General features: G+C 39.1%; 1 protein-coding gene across 5 annotated transcripts in view; it reads right to left on the bottom strand.

Annotated features, from left to right (window-relative positions):
* Window positions 1-21,285, bottom strand: part of OTUD7A (OTU deubiquitinase 7A) — a 108,149-nt gene that overhangs the window by 28,788 nt on the left and 58,076 nt on the right. For all 5 annotated transcript variants that reach the window (XM_033070289.1, XM_033070287.2, XM_033070291.2 and 2 more), the window contains exons 6-9: window positions 17,310-17,466; window positions 16,037-16,191; window positions 5,947-6,129; window positions 3,916-4,134 (exon numbers count right to left, since the gene is read on the bottom strand). In XM_033070289.1, the coding sequence (XP_032926180.1) occupies window positions 3,916-4,134; window positions 5,947-6,129; window positions 16,037-16,121 (487 nt within the window). In that variant the 5' untranslated portion in view covers window positions 16,122-16,191; window positions 17,310-17,466. The remainder of the gene's footprint in view (window positions 1-3,915; window positions 4,135-5,946; window positions 6,130-16,036; window positions 16,192-17,309; window positions 17,467-21,285) is intronic.

Genomic DNA, 21,285 nt, shown 5'->3' with positions numbered 1-21,285 from the left:
TACTTCACAAAGGTGCATAAACTTTCTCATTGGTGTAACAATGTGTCAATATTAAAAATCAGTTGGTCCTTGTCAGGTCAAAGGAGGCCAGAAACCAAAGAGAGATTCCCAGGGTTTGGGAATTTTAAAGTGTGCATTTCACAGAGGCACATCCATCTCTTTCACTGGTTTAATGGGTTGTCTCTCAAAACCAATCACTGATTGTTTTTTGTCAGACATAGAGGAAGCTGCCCAGGTCCTGACAGGGAGCTATTTCAGGAAATTAATACAAACCACTACAACATACAATAAGGAAGTTTAATTTAAAGCACTGTTAGACAGCCTTTGAAAACAACAAGATCATTTTTAGCAACTCCTGCATCTGTGAACTAACAACTTGCCACCTGTTTTTAGCAGAATGTTTTGATTGAATCACATTCAGCAATAAGTTACATCAAGGTGCTGCATAAAGGTTAGTTAGAAGACCTAAAAACAAACAAGCCTTAGGTAGGACTTAAGGAAATAATGAGTGGCATTGATTTGCAGATTGGTGTTTATTAGTCTGGTGTTTATTAATCTTTTGAGTAATAGAAGGTTTCTATAAAAGTGATCTTCTGTCAAGTGCATTCTGCAAAAAGCATTTGGAGGCTTGGTTAACATTGCAAAGCTTATGGCTGACTGAAAAAACATGGGTTTATTATTGGGTTTGAGTTTATTATATGGGTTTATTATTGGATTATATATATGGATTATATATATTGGAAAAACCTTGTGCATTTTCATTTTTCAAATCTAGTGGTTATAGTGGGTCCCTTTAGGGAAAAAAACCAGGAAAATAGGAAAATGGAGTTTAAATAAAAACTGAGATCAAACATTTCCACAATTTCGGTGGATTGGTTTGGGGGACATGAAGTCCAGGCTTAATAGCATATTACTGTTTACTTTGGCTGTAGCTTCTTAGAAAACACAAACATGAGCACAGAAAGAAAAGTGTAGGAAAACTGTTCTTGGACTTTCATACAGTACATTGTACTGTTTGGATTGAATTATATTTCAGCACTGCAATAGAATTGGTTTTTCTTTCAGTTAAAAAGACTGTGTTAGTCCAGCCATTCTTTTGCCTGTACTGTTTTTTAAAACAAAGTACTTCAGTACAGAAGTTTTCATAGCATCTCTCTTTGTGTCAACCCACACATTAAGAACACACAAGGGAGCATGTGTCTATAATGAAAATCAACTTGCTGCAGCAAAATACTTAGAATTATAAAATTGCTTTCATACAGACTTCATTTAGTATTAACAGCACCTTGAGCCATCCTCTGTTGAAGAACCACAGCAATTCCTGCCAGAGCTCAGAGAGATCAGTCTGCCCATTACTCACAAGCTGACCTCATTCCAATTCCAGCAATAATTAACAGCTGAGTTAAAAGATGGACAAAACTTCAAAATGTTTTTATGAATGTGATGCATTCTATCCTTTCAGAGGAATATTTGGAAAGCAATCATATTAAGGAGTAAATAATACACTGCAGCAGTGGGGAGTAAATCACACTGCCTTCCTCTGGGCCTTTCCTTTATCATTATCACACAGCACTTAGCAGTAAATTGTGAATTTTGTTCCAAGTTTCCATGCAAATAGGACATGCTGTCACATATAGATGTCAAGGTAGCAAGAGTTCAAGCATATAAAAAAAGAATATAAAAACCTTATAGTCTTTTATAGACACCTAGCTCATATGGCCACTTCAGAACCCACATGTGACTTTGTTAGTGGCAATTCTGCTCTCCCAGTCCAGGCTTTGGGAGTAGTAAGCTGTTAGTTCCTAGCAGATTTCCTCCTCCTTTGCCTAATCAGCTTCTTTTCTATTTCTTTTCTCTTGAAATTCATGGCATTATGTGCAAGCACACTCGCCTCTTCCTTTAACAACATCCTAACCTCAGCTACAAAAGCTACAGTCCTTCATGGCATTTGGTTTGAAATAGATTTTAGGCTCTTGGAAGGAAATGCACCTCATCTTTTAGTTTTTTTGTATCATTGACCAAAACATAGTCAAACTGTTGGTAGGAGTCAAAATGTCTAATACTATGTGGCTTTTCTATTAATTCATTCTCTCAATTTTGTACAACAAATCAAATAGGCAGGAAACTGAGTATCTTTACATCTAAAACAAACACAAAAGGTTAGCTTCTCTGAAGCCTTACATGATTTTCTTAAGCAAACTGTTTTATATGTTTAACTTACTTGAAATACACAAGTGTTCCCCAGGAAGGTCCAGGTTATTTGAATGAAATACTCACAGAGTAAACTAAGTCTATGCAGGCTACAAGGACACCTGTGATCAAAACCCTGAGTACTTCAAATGGTCAAACCCTCTCCTTCCCAGGATGCAAGAGGCTCTGGGGATGAGGGCACTTTTCCAGTGTGCATCAAGTCACTGCCCTAATTAATTTTAAGAAAGGAATAAATAATTTATTCTAATTTTCAGAGGTTTGAGGGAGGAATGCTTAGAGGCAGCAAATTTGGCAGTTTCTGCAGCCATTTCAGGTTCAAAGCCAGCCAGCTCTGTATGGATTAGAGGATGTCAGCTCTAAATTCACATATTCCCTGATTTTAAGGTCAGAAAGCCTCTGTGATCCTCTAGTTCATACTAGACTCTAAAAGCTGCAATTGCCCTGAAGCAGATAGGGCAACAATGGTACTGTACCAAGGTATCTTCTGATACCCCTATGGAATTTGGAGGATTTGGCAGAGCTGCCAGAGGAAGAACTATCCTACTTTTTCCCTGTCCTCATTGGGTTAGCTAGCTCTCAGAGAAACTGGATATATTTTCTTCATAGATGACTTGCAGTTTTCATGCTTCATAGTTGCCTGGTAGCATTCGTACCCTATTTTACACTGGTATTTTTCCCAGAAAAAGGCCTTCTGAACAGTGCTTGGGGTTCTTTTGGTTGTTTGTAGGTGTTTTTTTTCTTTTTCCTTAAGAGTGTACTGTTTGAGGCTGTATTATCTGTCTGGTTTTTCAATTACCAGAACAAAAAAACAGCACATGACAACACCTCATGAGTACTCAGTGGGACACCAGATTAGCAGAGCTCCTGCATCAAACTGGAGCTGCACTTTATAAGTTCAGGCTTACACAGGGCACTAGGGTTGGAGAATGAATCTCAGATCAATCTAGAGTGTTACACAAGCCAGTAGAGCAACCCACACACAAAAAAATCAACTGTCTGTTCCATATCCTACAGACAACCATGAAATCTGATTTTACAACTCTTTTATATCACCAAGGTTGGCCATTTCACTGTACAGATGTGTTAATTTCATGGTTCATTAGCACTCCTGCTGTTTCATAAGGCACCAATACTAATTTTAAATCTATTTCTCCATATCCTTCAAAATTGGCTTAAAACTTTAAACTACTAATAGATCTGAATTAACATTAGAGTTAAATATCTACACTTTTTTCCCCATGGCAATACTGAAGCATTGCTGTAAAATTTTGTCACTTCTTATTATAAAAAAAATTAAATACATCAAATACATATCTAAAAACTATTTTCTCAAGCTGCAACAGAACTTGAAGATGTTTCCTTTCACAGTCATTGCAATGTAATTTCCTCGTGAGAACTGGAAGTAGAACTCCCTCTGACCATCCAGACTCATGTCCTTGTCTCTTGCATGACTTCCCCATCAGTTCTTTCCTTCCTCTCCCAATTTTTCTTTGTTTTATTAACTTGACCATTTTTTCTATATTGTTTTAAAAGAAACAGAGGATTGGGATATGAGTCATTTGGCAAAGAACACGGTAGCTGCATTTACTTTCTGGTTTTTATTTTCTAAGCAGGATTAGAAATTCTAACCCAAATGTTGGATTTGCCACCTACTAAACCCATGGTGTCACCCAGCTGCTGAGAGACACGTGAGATGTCACCCACCTGCTTGCTCCAGTGCAACCATGGTGGCCTGCTCGATTAGGTCGCGCTCGATGAAGCTCCTGAAGTCCTCGCTGTACACGCTCAGGTCTGGCAGCTGGAATGTGTAGATGGGCATCTCCAAAGGGAACTGCTCATTGCTGCAGTCATTTGCTACATGGGAGCGAGCAAGGGAGACTATGGCTGAGCTGGCATGGGAAATCCCTCTGGAAAGACGCTTTTCTGTAGAGAAACCAAAGAGAAGATACAGCCTGTACCACTGCAGAAAGGGCTAGCAATGTGAAAGCTGATGAATGCACATTCATTTCACTAGGAATTTATTCCATGTCTTCTTTGCTACCCTTTTCAGGTTATTTCCCTATTGTAAAAGATTGCTTGTTCCTATTACAGGTCCTTCTGGCAAGCCAGAGGAATTTTTTCTTGATCTATCTTAAGTTTTCAAAGATTCATTGGAAGAAAAATTTATTGACAAACAGATGATATTCAGTTAAGGTTTTGAACTCCTAAGTAAAGTTTACTTTGACATAACTTATCCCTAATAGTGTTTTAAAGACATCTCAAACTGACTAATTGTTATTTTCAATCAACTTTCTTGCAGCTTGTAAACTTTTTTTCTCTAATGGATCAAAGTTTTTCTAATTCTGAGAGTTAAACAGCACTCCCTAAATTATCCTAAATTCAGGGAGAGGGTAGGAGGTTTGATTTTGCATTTGTTTCTTATCCCTGTGTATCTCAGCTAAATCCCCTAAGCAGGGGTTCTGAAGTGCAGGGCAGCACCTCCATGTGACATCCCCTCACTGCCACTCCATCACCCTCCCAGCACAGCCCAGCTCTCCCCTGCTGGCTGCATTCTCCACCCCTTGGTGCAAACCAAGGTGCTCCTTTCTTTCTCTGCTCCTCCTTGAACACCCCTAGGTCCACCTGTCAGTCAGAGGTGGCTCTCTGACCAGGACATTCTCAGCTACACACTGAGTAGGCAGCCAAATTGCTGTCAGTCCAGGTAGTCAAAGCCAAATAAACCCCACACTACCCACTACACCTACTAAACATCAGATGGACATTTCAGTGCTAACTGTATTCCAAAGAGGCTGAAGGGACATGGTTTTATCAGCTGTGCTGCTCTTCCTCCCTTTATTTGTATTCAGTGCTTAAAGGAGTGATAAGAAGCACCACAGTTCCTTTTCTACTGATGGGAGTCAGCAATTTTAAAAAAGCTTTACTGAAACTCCGTAGAACCGATGCTATTTCCTGCTTAGTAGGAGGGAAGAGCCAGCAGGAGAAGGGAAGCCCTTCTGTTCCTTTTAATGGCTGCACAGAAAGCAATCACTAGGCTACTGCTATTACCTGCCTACATGACAAGCTGTCAGACCTGAGATGTATTTTGGTGCAAACTACAGCTTCTTGAGAAATTAATAGAAAAAAATTGCAACCCAACAGTTGGAGAGAGAGAGAGATCTGAAATAAACCCCATAAGAGGTCTGCAAACAAAAAAGCAAATTCTAGTGCTTATCATTTTGTACTGGAAATTAACTGTTAGAGGTAGTTGACTAATTTTTCTCAAGGTTTCAATTTCTATTCAGCAGGGGATAGGAGGCAGTTTCTGTGGAACCATAAAATAATGAAATTTTAAAGCTGAAAGTTATTCATAGTCTTCAGACACCCTATCCACACACTGTATGACACACAGATTTTAAAACCTTTTTGTTTGTTTCAGTAAGTATAGAAAACTATATACAAAAGTGGTATGTGACATCCTCTAATTAACTCCTTTCACGAGCATCACAGCACTGCTTGCGGAAAACATATTTTACTTAAATCACACATTCAAAAAAACCAACTTGCAGAACTGAGGCAGAGCTCACAACAATTAAAACATGAAAAATAGGGTCCAGCACCAGCTCTGAGCCCCATGACAATGACACAGCTCACACACTGCTTGCACATGGCCTCCTACTCTCTGCAGCCAAGCACAGCTCCCAAGCAGACAGGTGAGAGACCCACCTGGCCCCTGAAACCCCGCAGAGGAGCTCTTACCTTGGGCAATGTCATCCTGCCTTTGCAGGCAGGGCCTCTCAGCCTTGGTCACCTGGGGAGGCTGCTCTGGCTCCTGCTGCTTGTAAAACCTGCCCTCGTTGAACACCTGGGGCAGGTTGGCTGTGTGCACCTGCCGCAGCTGCTCATAGTCATTCAAAGCTGCAGTCAGGTCCCAGTTCTTGCCTGCAAAACAGCAAAGGAAGCATCTGTTCACCTCTGTCTGGGGAGCAGGTACCCCCACCACCCTCCTGGGGCCCACCCACCCATCTTGTGGCATCCCAACACAGAAGCACTGTGGGAAGAAGTGTCAAAGCCAGCTACCATCGAGTAAAAGCCACCGTCCACTGTCCTAACCTCATCCACAAACCCAAAATCTATGACACTGTGTCACAGGAGGTGACCTAGGCTAGGACTTCCCTTGCTCAGATTCCAATCAAATGGCTTCAGAAACCAGCAATTTATGATGAACTCTATATCCCACTGAGAGGGAGCAATAAATTGTGTGGTTGCAGTAATAATAAATAACAATTAAGAGCAATGATGGAAAGACAAGAGTGATAGCCCAAAAGAGTGAGAAACCTTTTTATCTTTCATTTGCAGAACAGCTATAATGCAAACACAAAACACTTTAGGTCCCTTTATCTCACACGAGAGAGAATTTGCTCTCTTAAAGATTTTAAAAGCCTTTTAGAAAGCAAGTAATATAGGAGAGTATTCTGTAACAAAACTTGCAGTGAGAGACTCAGTCCGTGTGGTTCCATGTCTGTGGGAGCGGCTTGTAGAATCAGCTGTCAGCATAGAATCCTCTAAAGGATTTGCTTCCACCTTCCACTTCAGCATATTGCTCTGACCAGCAACCACAGAATGCAGGCCAATACCCAGAGATGCACAAGTCTGTTTCATACAGGTGATGAAACATGACTTGTCATTCTCAAAAAAATATGAAAAACATGTTGAGATGTCTGTCTGCTATTTTCAAAACAATCCCGCTAAGTTAAGATACAGAGATGTCTACCATTCTCCAAGTACCAGTTTCTAATTGCAAAATCAAAAATATTTAGTAAGAAAAAGGAGAGACCCTACAAGTTATGAGACTTTCAGAGCATTCCATAAGCACTTTTCCTGGCAAATCAAAAGTAACCTGATTCTGACTAATACATGATTTATTACACCACAGAAGGTTGTCATTTTATGTACTTTAAGAAGCCACATTACCTGAGTAGCAGTTAAAGATAACTTACTTGTTTACACCAAGGAGACAAGCTAAGTATAGTACAAAGCAGTTCTAAACAAATAAAAGAAAGCCTTTTACTGTTACAGTCATATCTGTAAAGAACAAAAACCTAACTGAAGAAGAAAAAAAATAGCACAAACAGCTGGTTCCTATAGGTAACTAAAACTACCTTGGGTTTTGAAGTACTAGCAAAATTCTGAAAGGAGAATTGGTATGATTGAGCAAGAATGTTATCTTGCTCCTGAGCAGACTATAATATAAACCACCATGTGAGCCATACAAAATTGTTCTGTAATGCTGTAATTGCCTATTAGAAAATCTGTAGGACAAAATGTAAATTCAGTGAAAATTGTCAGAGACACTGGAACAAGAACTTCAGTTATAGCCAGCATTTGTTCACTAAAAATCCCATGTAGAGTGAATGGCTGTAATCCAGGCAGGGCTCTGCTCTAACTTTACACACATCCCAACCAAATTACACTACTTAAACTGGCAGAGCCATGAGTGCAATTTGCAAAACCAGTGTTTGAAGAACTGCTTTTCTTTGGTTCTGGTTTTAAGAGGCACTTTAAACACATTTTTAAATTATTCTCAACCATAAAAACAATAAAGTAAATTTTTAAAAAAAAGTGAACATGACAATAAGTATATTTCTAGGAAACATAGCTTTCAACAAAACATTATTATTCTAGTACTGGCAATGCTACAAACCCAGGACCCCCAGGAAAACCTGGATTTATTGAGTACAGACCCCCAAGTACAGACTTGTAACAGTGGAACACAGACAGCATTTCTCAGGGCATTCCCTGCAGTTCCCCTGCTCATAATTTTTTCATTTTCAGATTCTGAAGCTAAGAAAAATCCCAGTGCATGTGCTGTAAGTGGCTGCTGTGTGACAGGGCTTTGATGTATGTAAGAGGAAAGCAGAAAATCAGCAGACTCACAGAAATCCCGCTGGCCTCAGTTTTAAGCCAAATGCAATCATCTTATATAAAAGCTCTGTCATAAAAATTACAGTGAGCCTTCAGAAAGCAGGCTCACAGTGTGTTGCATTTAAAACTGGATTGCACAGCAGCTCTTGAGTTATGCTCCATGGTACATTGTAGCAAATGAACTTCCAATATAGACTTGAAACCTTACAAAAATTAAAATTTCTATATCTAACACAGAAATATTTCGTTTTCAAATCTCTTAATATCCCTAGGGTTGTCCCCATCTCCTGAATCAAATCACCAATTCAGCACCAAAGCCCTAAACTTCAGAGAACCAACACAGGAAATTATGATCCAACTCACTTTTCCTAAATTTGCTGGAGCCTCCAAGCATTGAAATGCAAGAAAATCATTCCACCAAATTAAAGAACATATTCAGCACCTTTCCATCTCCATGAAATAGTGGTTTTGAAAATTAGCCACCCACACTGCCCAGCATAAGTGCTCCCAGCTACCCTTTCCACTTGAAAGGTAGAAAGTTTCCCCCTTTGTCCTTCTCCATTTGGTTTACACTTTCATAAGTAAATACAAATGAAAAATCTTTTGTTTTCCCCATTGCCCATAAAATAAGAGGAGAATTAATCAGTTTGGGAGAATTAGCAAAGAAGAATCTTAAGTGAAAGTAAACCAAACTGAAGGTAACAAAGACAATTAGAGAAAAGAGAGAGAGAACAAAACTAAGGGTTTATGAAAGACACAGAGAAGAAATACAAATAGGTACAAAAATTTAATGCAGTGCAAAATAAATTTTAAGACTGTAACAAATCTAATTTAAAATATTATGTAATTTGGACCACAGGAATAGACTGCAGAAGCAAGAGGCAAACTGGGAGCCAATCAGGAAGATTATTAAATTCAGAAAAGTCCAGAACAGATGATATGAACAAGGATTTCTATCTGTGTGACAGGTAGGTGAGAAAATTTCAGCTGCAAGTTACTGATGATATTAATGGGACTTGTAGTTGTGGAGATTAACAGAACTATCACTGCCTACCTCTCTCCTCCTTTAAACTCTGCATACTAACAGCTTTTGAATTTCTAAAACTATCTTTTTACATTACAAACCAAGTTTTGAGATACAAAAAAACCCTGAGTTATGCTGGGCTAGAAATGACGAAAATAAGTTGACATAACATGAAAAACAAAGACATCCTTCCACCCAAAGCCTACAGGGCATGTCCCTCCTCCCAGTCTTGCCCCTTGCCCAAGAAGAGGCATTGGCCTCCAGGTTTGGGGCAGACTGCACAGAGTCCCTCTTGTCCCTGGAAAAGGGAAAGAGGAAATCCTTTCCTAAGTTCTGTTTGTATGTGTCTCCCATGTTCTTCTCTGACATCTCCCAGACCCTGCTCCTCACACAATTCCCTTCTCTGACACATCTCTCATCTTCTTTGCCATCTCCTGAAGAGGTACCCAGAGAAAGGGCCAGTCTTTCCTACCCCCACAGAGGTTATGCCTGAAGGACAAGTAACAGGCAAATAATTTATTCTGCATAATTTCATCAATTAAATTAAGCCAAGTAAAAGCTTTTGTTGCAATTCGACAGACAAACCCAACACAATCTATTTTTTAGATTGTCTTCTATTTTCATTTCACTGTTACTTATCTGATGCACCCAGTTCACTGACTGCTTCTTTGTTTATATCACATATTATTGTATTTTAAAAGGCATTTCAGAGGCATAACAACATTATTTCAGTGCACACAATCACATCAGATGATAAGCCACTGGCAGCTTGGTATCAGTAACAATTTGATTGCTCCAAACCAGCACCAACAGAAGAGGTTTGCAGGAAAGTCTTCTAGTTTCAAATGGCCAGAGAACATCAGTCAGCAAAAAAGCTGGAGGAGCACAAAGCTGATTAGAAAACACATGCAGTGAAATACCGATCAGGGTGCTGGAACCAAATCAACTCACTGACTGCACAGAAAGAACACTCTTACTGAGCAATTGCCTCCTGAACAGCTACATGTGCTATGTGAGTCAGCAGGTGTGCAATTTATCAACACTCAAAGGTCTCTTCTTTGAAACCAAGCCCTTCTTGTTTGGACCCAAAACAACAGAAGACCAAAAAAAAAAAACCAAAAAAAACGTGCAGCTGAGTAAGGAAGAGAAGACTGGTACTGTTGTTTTAATGTCAGAGATAGCAGACACCTACATAAAAGGGAAATTCAAAAATAAACACAGCTACACTGTGAAGTTTCTGCCCTAAATAATGGCTCCTTGAATAACAACAGGAGGCATTATGAGCCTGAAGAAAAAACAAAGATTAGATAAAACAATATATGGTCTAAGAAGCCACTTAACCATTTCTGTGTTTTACCTCAAACTAGATTAGCAGAGGGTTAATACACAAAGTGCTAAAGAACAGCACAACTAGGATTCACCTTGGAAGCATTGATAAAATTATAGACCCAAAGAATGGTTTAGGTTGGAAGGGACCTCAAAGATCATTTCATTGTCATCTTGTCCAAAGCCCCTCTCCAGCTCTCTTGGAGCCTCTTTAGGTATTGGAAGGTGCTCTAAGGATTCCCAGAGCCTTCTTTTCCCCAAGAGCCCAAGGGTCTCACAGCAAAAGTGCTCCAGTCCTCTGAGCATCTTCATGGCCTCCATGCAGACATGTCCTGAGAGGGCCCTTTGGGGAGCAAAGCTGAATGCAGCACTCCAGGCAGGGTGTCACAGGGGCATTCTCCAGTGCCGCAACCCCAGAGCAACGTGGTATTGTTTAACTTTGGGTTTTTTGCTTTGTTTTTTCAGCTAAAACATTATAGCTTAGTGGGGTTGTAATGGTTAATAAATCTGTTGTCTTCCACTTTTAAAATCAGGTATAACAAAAATCAAGAGGATTTTATCATTAATTAGTAGGAAAAGCAAACATGCAACTATTACCCAGTCCCCCCACCCCCCAAGCTTTCAAATATCCACCCACTCCATTATGTTAAAAAGAACATTTAAAAGGGCAGCAGAAATGCTTGATTTAATGATAAATAAAATGCTGGAAAGGATGAAATACGAGTTGGGAACTAGGAAAGATCTAAATAGTAAGAACCACAATGAAAGGCAACTTACAGCAACAACTATAGATAGGACTTCAGCAGAGGAAACGTTCACAGAGATAGGAAACACTGCCTGGAGTGAAAAAGGACCAATGGACCCTATGGAATCCAGTCATTATGGGACAACACCAGCTGAGTGGGCAACAAGCTAACTTTTGGTTAGAGAATAATAATCTGAGGAAGGCACTGAGCATCAAGACAGTATCTATGAAATGCACCTGTAAGTGCAACCCCAACCTAATGTAAAGAAGTCTGTTCTTACAAACCAACTGCTAATAAAGCAATCTTCAAGTTCAGTTTAAATGCAGGCACTTCTTCCTGTTTGGCATAAAGTAGATTAACAAATATTTAGAGCCAAAAGGTAAGAAGAACTTCAGATGAGCTTTATTCCTTCTGAAAAAACTAATGCAAAAATTAGGATAAAATTAGATCATATGCTTTAAAACAGGATTTAATTTTGGTCACTGTTCTCAAAGGAAAATAATACAGCAAGGCCATTTTGTTAACACATGCCTTGTTTTCTGCTAGAATGCAAAGTCACTCCAAACTGAACAGGCAGCTGGAAATGACAATTTTGCTTCCTGTTTAATGAGGCATTGGTAGCAGCTCAGCTTCCTCTTCCCATTGCCAAGCCATCCACAAGAGAACTAAAAAAGGAGCCATCTGAGGGAGAGGAGAATAAGAGACTATTTTTGGGGAGTTAGTTTTGTACACTCAATCACATGACAGCACTGTAAATGTCTCTCTCCCTCTCTATGAATTGCACGCTTCTCTTTGAATTCTGCTCGTATACATTGCTCTTTGAGATGTCTCTGTTCTGCAGTTCTGGCTTGATCCATGGGATCAGTCACCTTTCCTGCTCACATTTCATGACTGGAAACCAATCTCCCTGCTCCTGAGTTCATGTTCAGCTATGTATCTCTCAATTAAATGCTGTTTGAAGTTGGAAATAGCAGCTATTTTTATACAATGGTGGAATACCCTATATAAGTAAATGAAACCATTTATACAAATCAAAGGGCAACTTTTCAGTTAAATATATTATTTTTAAATCAGTTTGTATTATTATTATGATTATTTCACCAATCCTCCAGTACCTGATGATTGCCTATACTGTTGGCATTTTAAAGTATTTCATCCTATGCCTTCCCCCTCTATTCCAGGGGTCATTGCTTTCACATCTTCTGCTCCCTGAAAACTGAGCTGATTTCTCCTGATTTATCAGTGATCTTTATCAGTGATCTCCAAGTTCATCCACATCTACAGCCCTGACACTGTGAACCACATACAGTACAATTTGTTTTAAAGATTACACTATTTTCTTTTATAGTTTTCTTTCTGCCTTAGGCCACATTTTAAGTAGATTATACATAAACACACCAGCATTGCTGTTATTCTATGTGTGAGAGAACCGAGGTGCTAGTCCAGACTATCCAGGAGGAAAAGGGATGTGTCCTCCTCATTCCTGGACATTGGAGAGGTTGAAGCTCACAGAGCTAAAGAGAAATTAATTCTTCACCATGCAGAGTTCTTAGTTTATGCTCAAGAACATTCCCAAAGCTGAGTGAGTCAAAGGAGTTTTCCCAGTGATTAGAAGGTGCCTTGCACACAGAGGTGACGTCTGGAGTCTTGCAGCTGATTTCCCGTTCCCTGTGACACGACGCTGATCCAATTCTGAATTCACTCCCGCCCAAAGCAGTGATACACACGTCTGCCAGCATAGGCTGCTTTTCAAACTGAAATTTTGAAACTTTTTGCTGAGATTGCTGTTTCTGTCACCCCAGTCACATTTATTGTCAAATTGCTCTGTCACTATTAACCAGTCAAGTAAGGGCTTATTTTTAGGTGGTTTTTATAGAAATCAGCAAAGGTTGAGAATGAAAGGCTGAAAAGGCAGACCCAGTGAAGGTCCACAAAATGTAATTTCTACTCTCTGTCACCTCAAATACACAAGAATGCTTTCAGTTCTTGAGAGCACATAAACAAGGTAAAAACCTCAGGAAGTGGCAAACAACATCTCAGAGACAGGAAACAAAACGAGAGACTCAGTAAGTAACCATCCAAAAATGAAAGCAACATTTCTAAGCAACAAATGGTTTAGCATGTGTGTATAATCCACTAACACAGAATTGGTACAGCTAATGATACATAATTGAAATTTATGAACATTAATTTATAATTAATTTGAAATAGCTGTAAGCATCTTAATAAATATGGAAGTCCAATATTAGACTTTTATACCAGATACCAGTCATGAAAATGTTATGTAACTATTATTTTTTAAAATCTCTTTGCCTTTTCATTTCAAAAGCAGAATGGACACTTTCTGAAAGATACATGTCAAGCACAACCAGCAGAATGCTTTCTGGGATAGAGAGACAAGCAGCTGCGCTCAATAAAAAGCTCAGCAGAAGAAAACTGCAGGGATTTTACCAGCAGGATAGGCAGAGAATAGAAACATCAAGTGAGCCAACATTTAGGACAGCTTCTGGCAATGTTGAAAATCTATATGCAGTGTATAGATTTTTAGCTATTTGCACAACAGCCAGTGTGTGTTTAACTCACCCACTTGCTGCTGGGACGAACAACACATACTGTGCACAACTGTGCTGTGGATGTAGCAGGACATAATCAAAGCAAAAAAATTAATATGTTAAAATAATTGGATAAGGAAGCAGAAATTGTACCCTTGATTATCTACAGGATAGTGAAATTGAAGAAATTTCTCCCAAGGATGAACAAAAGCAGCACTGACTCTGTAAAAGAGGTGATACTCCATAGGAGCACGCTGTGAAAATTCAGTCTGAATAAGTTACAAAAATAGAATTTTTGAGTGGGTCAGAAACAGCAAAGGGCTACAGGGTCATAGAAGATCTGACCAAAACTTCTGATTACATGGAAATGAGGGTCTACACAAGCATTTTCTGGCTCCAAGTTCACTATGACCATCATTTTTAGGGCTAAGAACAACCAAATGCTGAACATTCTGGGAAATATTAGTGCACACCTATTTATTTAAGTTTGATTGTTACTATGGACATCATCATTCCAAGGCCAAGTAAAAGGCATTGGCACCATGGGGTGGGGGGGTTGCTCTTCTGAATATTGTTTATATTATTGTTAAGAAGCTACTCAATGGGTTTCAGTTCTGCTCACAGAGAGCTGACACACTGTGAAACTCAAAATGCTGTGGTGGCAGTCCCTGTTGCATCTTTTTTAAACAAAGGAGAAACCACTCCATCAATTACTGTCTCCCAGCACAAGACATGACCAGTGTTAGAAGCTGCTACCCCAAATGTAGCTACAGCCACAAGTGCTGAAATTGTTGTCTGAGTACATCTTGCTCAGAACTAGCAAAAATCCCTCTTTGAGAAATTCCTGTGTAGGAGGAGATTATTTGGGGCAGATGCATACATCATTAGCCTGTCAGAATAATTAGATTGTTTATTGCTTATTTCTTTGTTAGTATATTCGATGTGAATTTATTCATCTACAGAAATGAAAAGTACAACACAGAAAAACCCTGTTTGATATTTATTTGAAAGCACTGCTCTTTAGAGAAAGGAAAACAAGGTAAGTAACTCTTCTGAAAGACCTCTGATAAGCAGGAACCCTTTGAAATTTTGGCATTGCTCTATCAGCGCAATAACTGACAATCTGTCCTAATACAGCTGAGAAAAATCTTCTCATGTTCTTTTTCTAAAAGACCATCAGACTAAGACAGACTCTAGGCAAGAATGACAGGTTGATCAAATCAGTCAGACAAAACAGAGGGCTCTTAAATATAGCAAGCCTATGCTAATATTCCTTGCTACGCATTCCAAGGTTTTATTTCATGTTTCAGATGACTTGGGAAATGTTGCAGAACTGTGTGCATCTCTGTGTTAATAATCTATCATGCCTAATTTCTGAAAAGGCCAGAGTAAAGGAAGAGCTTATCAGAAAATGAAAAACTTTCAGCATACATAAAGTGAAAAACAGCTCTTGCATAAAGGAAATAGGTAACACAAGGTACCTTTTACATCTGCTGTAGTTGTTCATTTACTTTGATTTAACACAATTTCTTAGAGCACATTAAGATAAAAAATATAAAGCAAACCCCAAACCTCTCAGGCAGCAAAGTCCAGCATGGAAGTTTCAAGCCCCCAGAATGACCTTGCAATTTACAAATATCATCTACTCATTTCCAACCTCCCATCTTCACATTTATTGCATGAGAAGAAAAGAACAAAGGCAACTACTGTGAAGTGCTTTCAAATATCAACGGTGTCTTTCCACTTTTAAGCCTATAAACCTAAAACGACTACAACAAAATTAATAATAGTTATTTTTCTGATACAGCTTCTTAATTGTTTTTCAATCCAGCCACTTGGCTCCCATGCTGTGAAGGTCAGGTATTCATATTAACTACTGGGACCCAAAAATACCTCTGGTGTCTTTATCACTGTCCAGTAAATCCCTTTCAGACTAAACTTCATACTAAACAGTGACCTGAGAAACTTTTACAACTACTTTCAGGCAGATGAACAGGAAAATTCAGCTAAAGTTTCCTCCCTTCTCTCACTGGCACATAAATATTTAGGGCTTGACTCAGTAACTTAAAACACAGTAATCTAATACTAAGAAATTTTTAAGAGTTTTCTTAAAAACACCTGCCTTAGTATAATCTATGGTCAGCTTATTACAAGAGTTGACTTGGTCAAAATACTATGAAATATCTGTTTCCATAGACCAGAGCTCTCTTGTTATGACTGGTTCTTGGTTTAAACAAGCAGTGAACACAGGAAATGGCTGTGTCCCAAAAATTTACCTTCTAGTAAGTCTCTTGCCAGACCTGGTTCTGCCCCTGTGGACCGAACAAAGTCTGACAGGACTGCATCCATATCAAGAGTCATGTGATCATTCAGAGGTGCTGCCAGACATGCAGCAGCAGTTGGATTCACTGGCTGGCTAAAAGGTCTCCATCTGCCAAGGAGAAAAAGAAACAGAGTTTAGAATATACTCCCAGGTGACATAAACCACATTTTTCCTCTATTCCCTAAACAAGATTATTTTAAAAGCTACAACATACAAACTGCAGCATATTAAAATAAAATGCATTTGTCATCCATCTCTGCCTTAGCCTAGAGCTGCTGATCACTCACCCTGGAAGGTTTTCTCTATCTTAATATTTCATATTTTTATTGATTTTTCTTATGTGCAGCTCATAAATAGCTTTGCAATCTGATTCCAATTCAGCTAAACACAAGATCAGTTAATTAAAAGCACAATCACCAGAACCTTGTCAATGCTCATAAACTGAGATTTAGCAAGGATTTAAATGTCTAGAGCTCTTTTTTCTTACTAACACACACAGAGCAGGGCTCGGGATTTTTTTCTTTTATTTGCCTTGCCAATACAGCTTCTGCAATTTACAGATTCTCTGCTGTGCTGGGTCTGGCTGGGATGGAGTTAATTTTCTTCTTTCCTTTTCTAGAACTGTGGCTAAACCAATGTTCATAATGGTTGATATTACAGTAATTTATGAGATTTATTTGTTTTATTTCCTTTTATTGGTGACCAATGCTGTCTGTAGCTGCTGAACAATGTTTACTGTGTTTATGAGCAGGTTGTGGGGGACAATCTTACCAGGATGCTCTCCTGGGGGTATGATCACCCAGGAACCCGAGTTAGGAAGCAGATCCTGTTTTGTCCCAAGAGAAACGTGACAATGTCTGGTACAGGGAGTTTTATTGCCAAATCCATGGCCAACAAAAATATATCTGCTCTACTGTATTTTGCACCTTCTTTTCATTCCTGAAACCAGGAACCTCCTCCTTCTAGGCAATGTTATTTCCAAACATAAAATAGAAATTAAAGCAGGCACCACAAGAGGAGTTCATGCTAGGCAAGCTATTAAAACAGCTGGAATTTAAAACACAGTCATCCCAAGCATATTTCCATACTTCAAGCCTGCCTGCACTATTGCTAAAATAGTGCAAATCAAAGGAAACAGGACGAAATTAAACAATACACAAGGTAAGGAAAAGCATATGTTTTACTTTCATGCTTGTTATTCTTGTTATTCACTGGTCAAAGTTTACCTTTGGGCATGAATTGTATTTTTCCTGTTGATTCCTCCTCACAGGTTCAGCTGCAACTTTACCTCGTGCCAAGGGTAAGGACTGGCATGGAGATTTTCTTTTAGCAGCAGATGATGTTGGTTGGCTCTTGCTTGCACCACAGCTACAGGGAAATAAACTGTGAAGGAAATTGGAAACGAATTAATCTCACCATCCCCCACATGAAACAGTCCTTTCCTACTTCATGTGTAATTACCTGGTCATACTTAGCCTGAAAAATTGAATGTGTTTGCTTTCTTAGACATTGCCTTTTTCTTAAAGTACATATACCTGCTACAATGCAAGCATCATTTATCTTCTGCCTCAGGACAGTGGAGTCCTTCTTAGCCTCATCCATGGGAACTGGCCACTAAACCCAACTTAGTCCAACAAACTAAAAGTTTGTGGGATATAAAATGACAATCATAGAACTGCTAAAATTGGAAGACACTTTTAAGGTCACAGAATCACATAGTCAATGAGGCTGGAAAAGACCTCTGAGATGACCAAATCCAACCCATGACCTGACACCACCTTATCAACTAAACCATGGCAGTAAGTGCTATGTCCAGTCCTTCCTTAAACATCTCCAGAGACGGTGACTCCTCCTCCCTGAGCAGCCTGTGCCATTTTCATCAAGAAATTCATCCTGATGTCCAGCCAGAACTTCCCCTGGACACCTTAAAGCCATGTGCTCTTATCCTGTCACTGTTGCCTGGGAGAAGAGTGACACCTCTCTCACCACAATCTTCTTTCAGGCCAGAGCAATAAGGTGCCCTCAGTCCCTTTTTCTCTAAACAACTCGAGCTTCCTCACAGCTCCTCATCAAACCTGACAGTCTGTGGATACCAATTCCATGTTTTTCAGGACTGTTACTAACTCCTCCCACTTCACACTCTTTTGGACTCTACACTGTACCACTCTGTAAGTTTCATATCTTTTATATTATTTATACAAGTGTATCATTATGTTGGGATCACATGAGGATAGCAGGGGAGGTGATTTTTTCCCCTCTGTTTTGCCCTGGCAAGACTCATCTGGAGCATTATGTCCACTTCTGGATCCAAAATACCAGAATGGCATGGACATATTGCAAGGATCACAAACTACAGTGGATCACCTCTGTGAAAGGGAAACGCTTCTAAAAGGTAATCCTAATGAAGATGAAGCAACAGAAGGAAATCTGAAAATAATGAGAAGACTAGCTAAAAAGGAATGCAGATATTTTGGAAAGAGAACTACCTTAATGGATTATGGCCAAATTTGACATCTAAGCTCTGTCTCAAGTGAATCTGTTCCAATGCAAATGCAGGAAAAAATGCTATTTTTATTTTTAACAAACACTCATACATAGATGCACTGTACTCAACAGCACTAATCTGTACAAAAAGATAACCAAGATCTGAGCACAGCTAATTTCTTTAGTGACTACAAGAAAGAATGAAAATAATCTTAGCCAGCAGGACGGAAACATATGGATCAGACTCAAGAAACCTGCCAGAGATGATACAAAGCATTGGTGCGTTTCAGATCACCACCAGAAGTGACTCAGTAGTATAATGAGTGTTAATTTAAAATGCACCAGCTGGGCACTCAAGTACAGTCACTGTGTGGGGGCTGGAGTGGTCACAAGTTTGGGGAGCTGAAGTGTGTATCAGCTCGGAGAAGCCAATTCATGAGTTGTCTCAGAACCAGCATTACTTTAGTATTTTCAACAATAAAAACAGACATCCTTCTCAGAGAAAAAGACCAATCTCTGCATTTATGATGTCACCATTGCCTCAAAATTACCACACAGAATCTACACCCTGAAAGCAAAGAGCAGAGTTGGTAGGATTCTCTCTGCATTTGAACTAACACTATTTTTTTCCCTGTGGAAGCTGTTTGCTCAGCTCTCTAGAATTTAGATTTTAAAAAATCCAAACAAAACAACAGGAATCAAACCCAACAGAAAAAGTCTTAAAATATTATATTTGCCAGAAAACTACTATCAGCTGTGAAAACCCACTGAGATGGAAGCGTAAAAAGTAAGCAAAAAAGAAAATAAATCATAAATTCTAAAGGAGGCGACTCAGAAGGGGATTCAGAAGGCAGGTGGCTCTCAGACCTACTTCTCCCCAGAGAGATTTGCTCTCCTCACCTAAGGAACCATCAGCACCACGTTTGCTCTCAAGGGCTTGTCAAAGCATTAACACACCTTACACTTTAAATACACACACAGAGAAGCTCTAACACAAGCATTCACCTCACACCACCTGCCCATGAGCCCCACTCCTCCCGTGGGTAACTGCACACACAGACACCTGCAGTTTTCATTTCAGATGGGTCACACACAACACACAAATGTCACTTTGAACCGACACATCTTGGCCAGCAAAACACAGAAGAATTTGGTTTTCGCTCAGTTTCTGGTCAAACTTCTTCCCTAAAAAAAATTCTTATTTCTACAGTGCAAATACAAGAGGCAGTGAAATTGTTTTAAGCTATAAGAAAAATATTTTTTTAAGTATTTAAAGAGGAGATACTGATTAATTTGAAATGTTAAAATTGGCAACTAGGACTTGAAAACAATTTAATACAATCTCAGTTACATTTTTTCTTTTCTTCTTCAAGTATTTCTTTCTCAAAGCTGAGCCATATTTGGAAGTAAACAGTCTTCACCTGAATCTAAATTTAACTTCTTCAAAATCAAATAGCTTTACCCAGTTAAATGATATGAAGGGGTTTTTTTCCTAAAGAAGCTTAAGGAGATGCACAGGGATAACCAATTAAGCAAAAGCAACTATGTTAAAAGAAATCCCATCCCATGCATCCAGAATAGACAGAGCTGACAATACCAAAGAGAGGAACAGAGAGAAAACAGCACACACCAGATGAATCCTCAGGAAGACAAAACAAGTAAGCTGCAACTAAGATCTTCCACTTTGCTAATTTTCAAAGAAAGGATGACATAACCACCATCAATAAGATGCACAGTCTTGGTGCTCTGGGAAACCAGTGGAAAGGCACCCAGCAATTGCATTAAACCAGTTCCCCCAGGCAGTTTTCTCGCTCCTGCAGTGTGACAGGGCTCAGGGGCTGTTTAGCATCGCTGCTGGCTCTCAGGTGCTCTGTCAAGGCACAAAGGTGCAGCCAGCTCCTAGGTGCAACCTTCCTGCTGCTTTGACTGGCTGTGAAGGCAGAAAGACTCTTTGAGAATTTGAAAGTAATTCTTTCTGACAGGCCACAATTGATGGGAAATGCCACAATTCTACAATCTTAATATTATTAAATTAAAGCACTCTTTATTAGGTTAAACTATTAGGCAAAAATCTATAATTAAAGAATCAAATTCAGTAGAGAAGATTTGTTTAGGAGGAGAACAGCAGCTTTAAGGGAAGTGGTAGTTAATACAGGCCACTTAAGAAAGCAGAGATGGTATTTTTTCTGCTAACTGGATTAAAAGGCATTAGTTGAAGAAGCCAAATCGATGGTAATTACCTAAACAAAAGGTTACTGTGAACTAGACCTGATGACAAAGTGAAGCATTTATGTTAAAATGTGGACTCTCAAAACACAGTAAAATTACAAGACAGCATTTGGTGAGGGCTATCTACCTTCTCGAGTCTAAAATACCACAGTTTTGGAACAAAAGTAAAAAAAGTAAAAGCTCAAATCAGACATTATTACGAAGGTTTTATCTACACAATGGAACTCAGGAAAATTAACCCAATTAATTTAATTGGATTTGTCTATATCCATGAAATTCCTTTGCAAACACTTTCATTTGGAAGCCAGATACTGCCCTTAATTTGGTTTGACTCATCTTGCATTAAGTGAGTTAAACTGAATTCTCTGGAGACCACTTCAATTATGAATAGAATAGTGCACACAGGGACTTGGTGGGACTTAAGCTGCCCTCTTTAAATTCCTACATTTAGTTGATTTGCATCAATTTTCTCTGGTATCTTGTGTACAC

This window comes from Catharus ustulatus, chromosome 12, assembly GCF_009819885.2.
Source record: "Catharus ustulatus isolate bCatUst1 chromosome 12, bCatUst1.pri.v2, whole genome shotgun sequence".
Taxonomy (NCBI): domain Eukaryota; kingdom Metazoa; phylum Chordata; class Aves; order Passeriformes; family Turdidae; genus Catharus; species Catharus ustulatus.
Note: the sequence above shows the minus strand (reverse complement) of the source record. Positions and strands in the feature narration are given on the sequence as shown.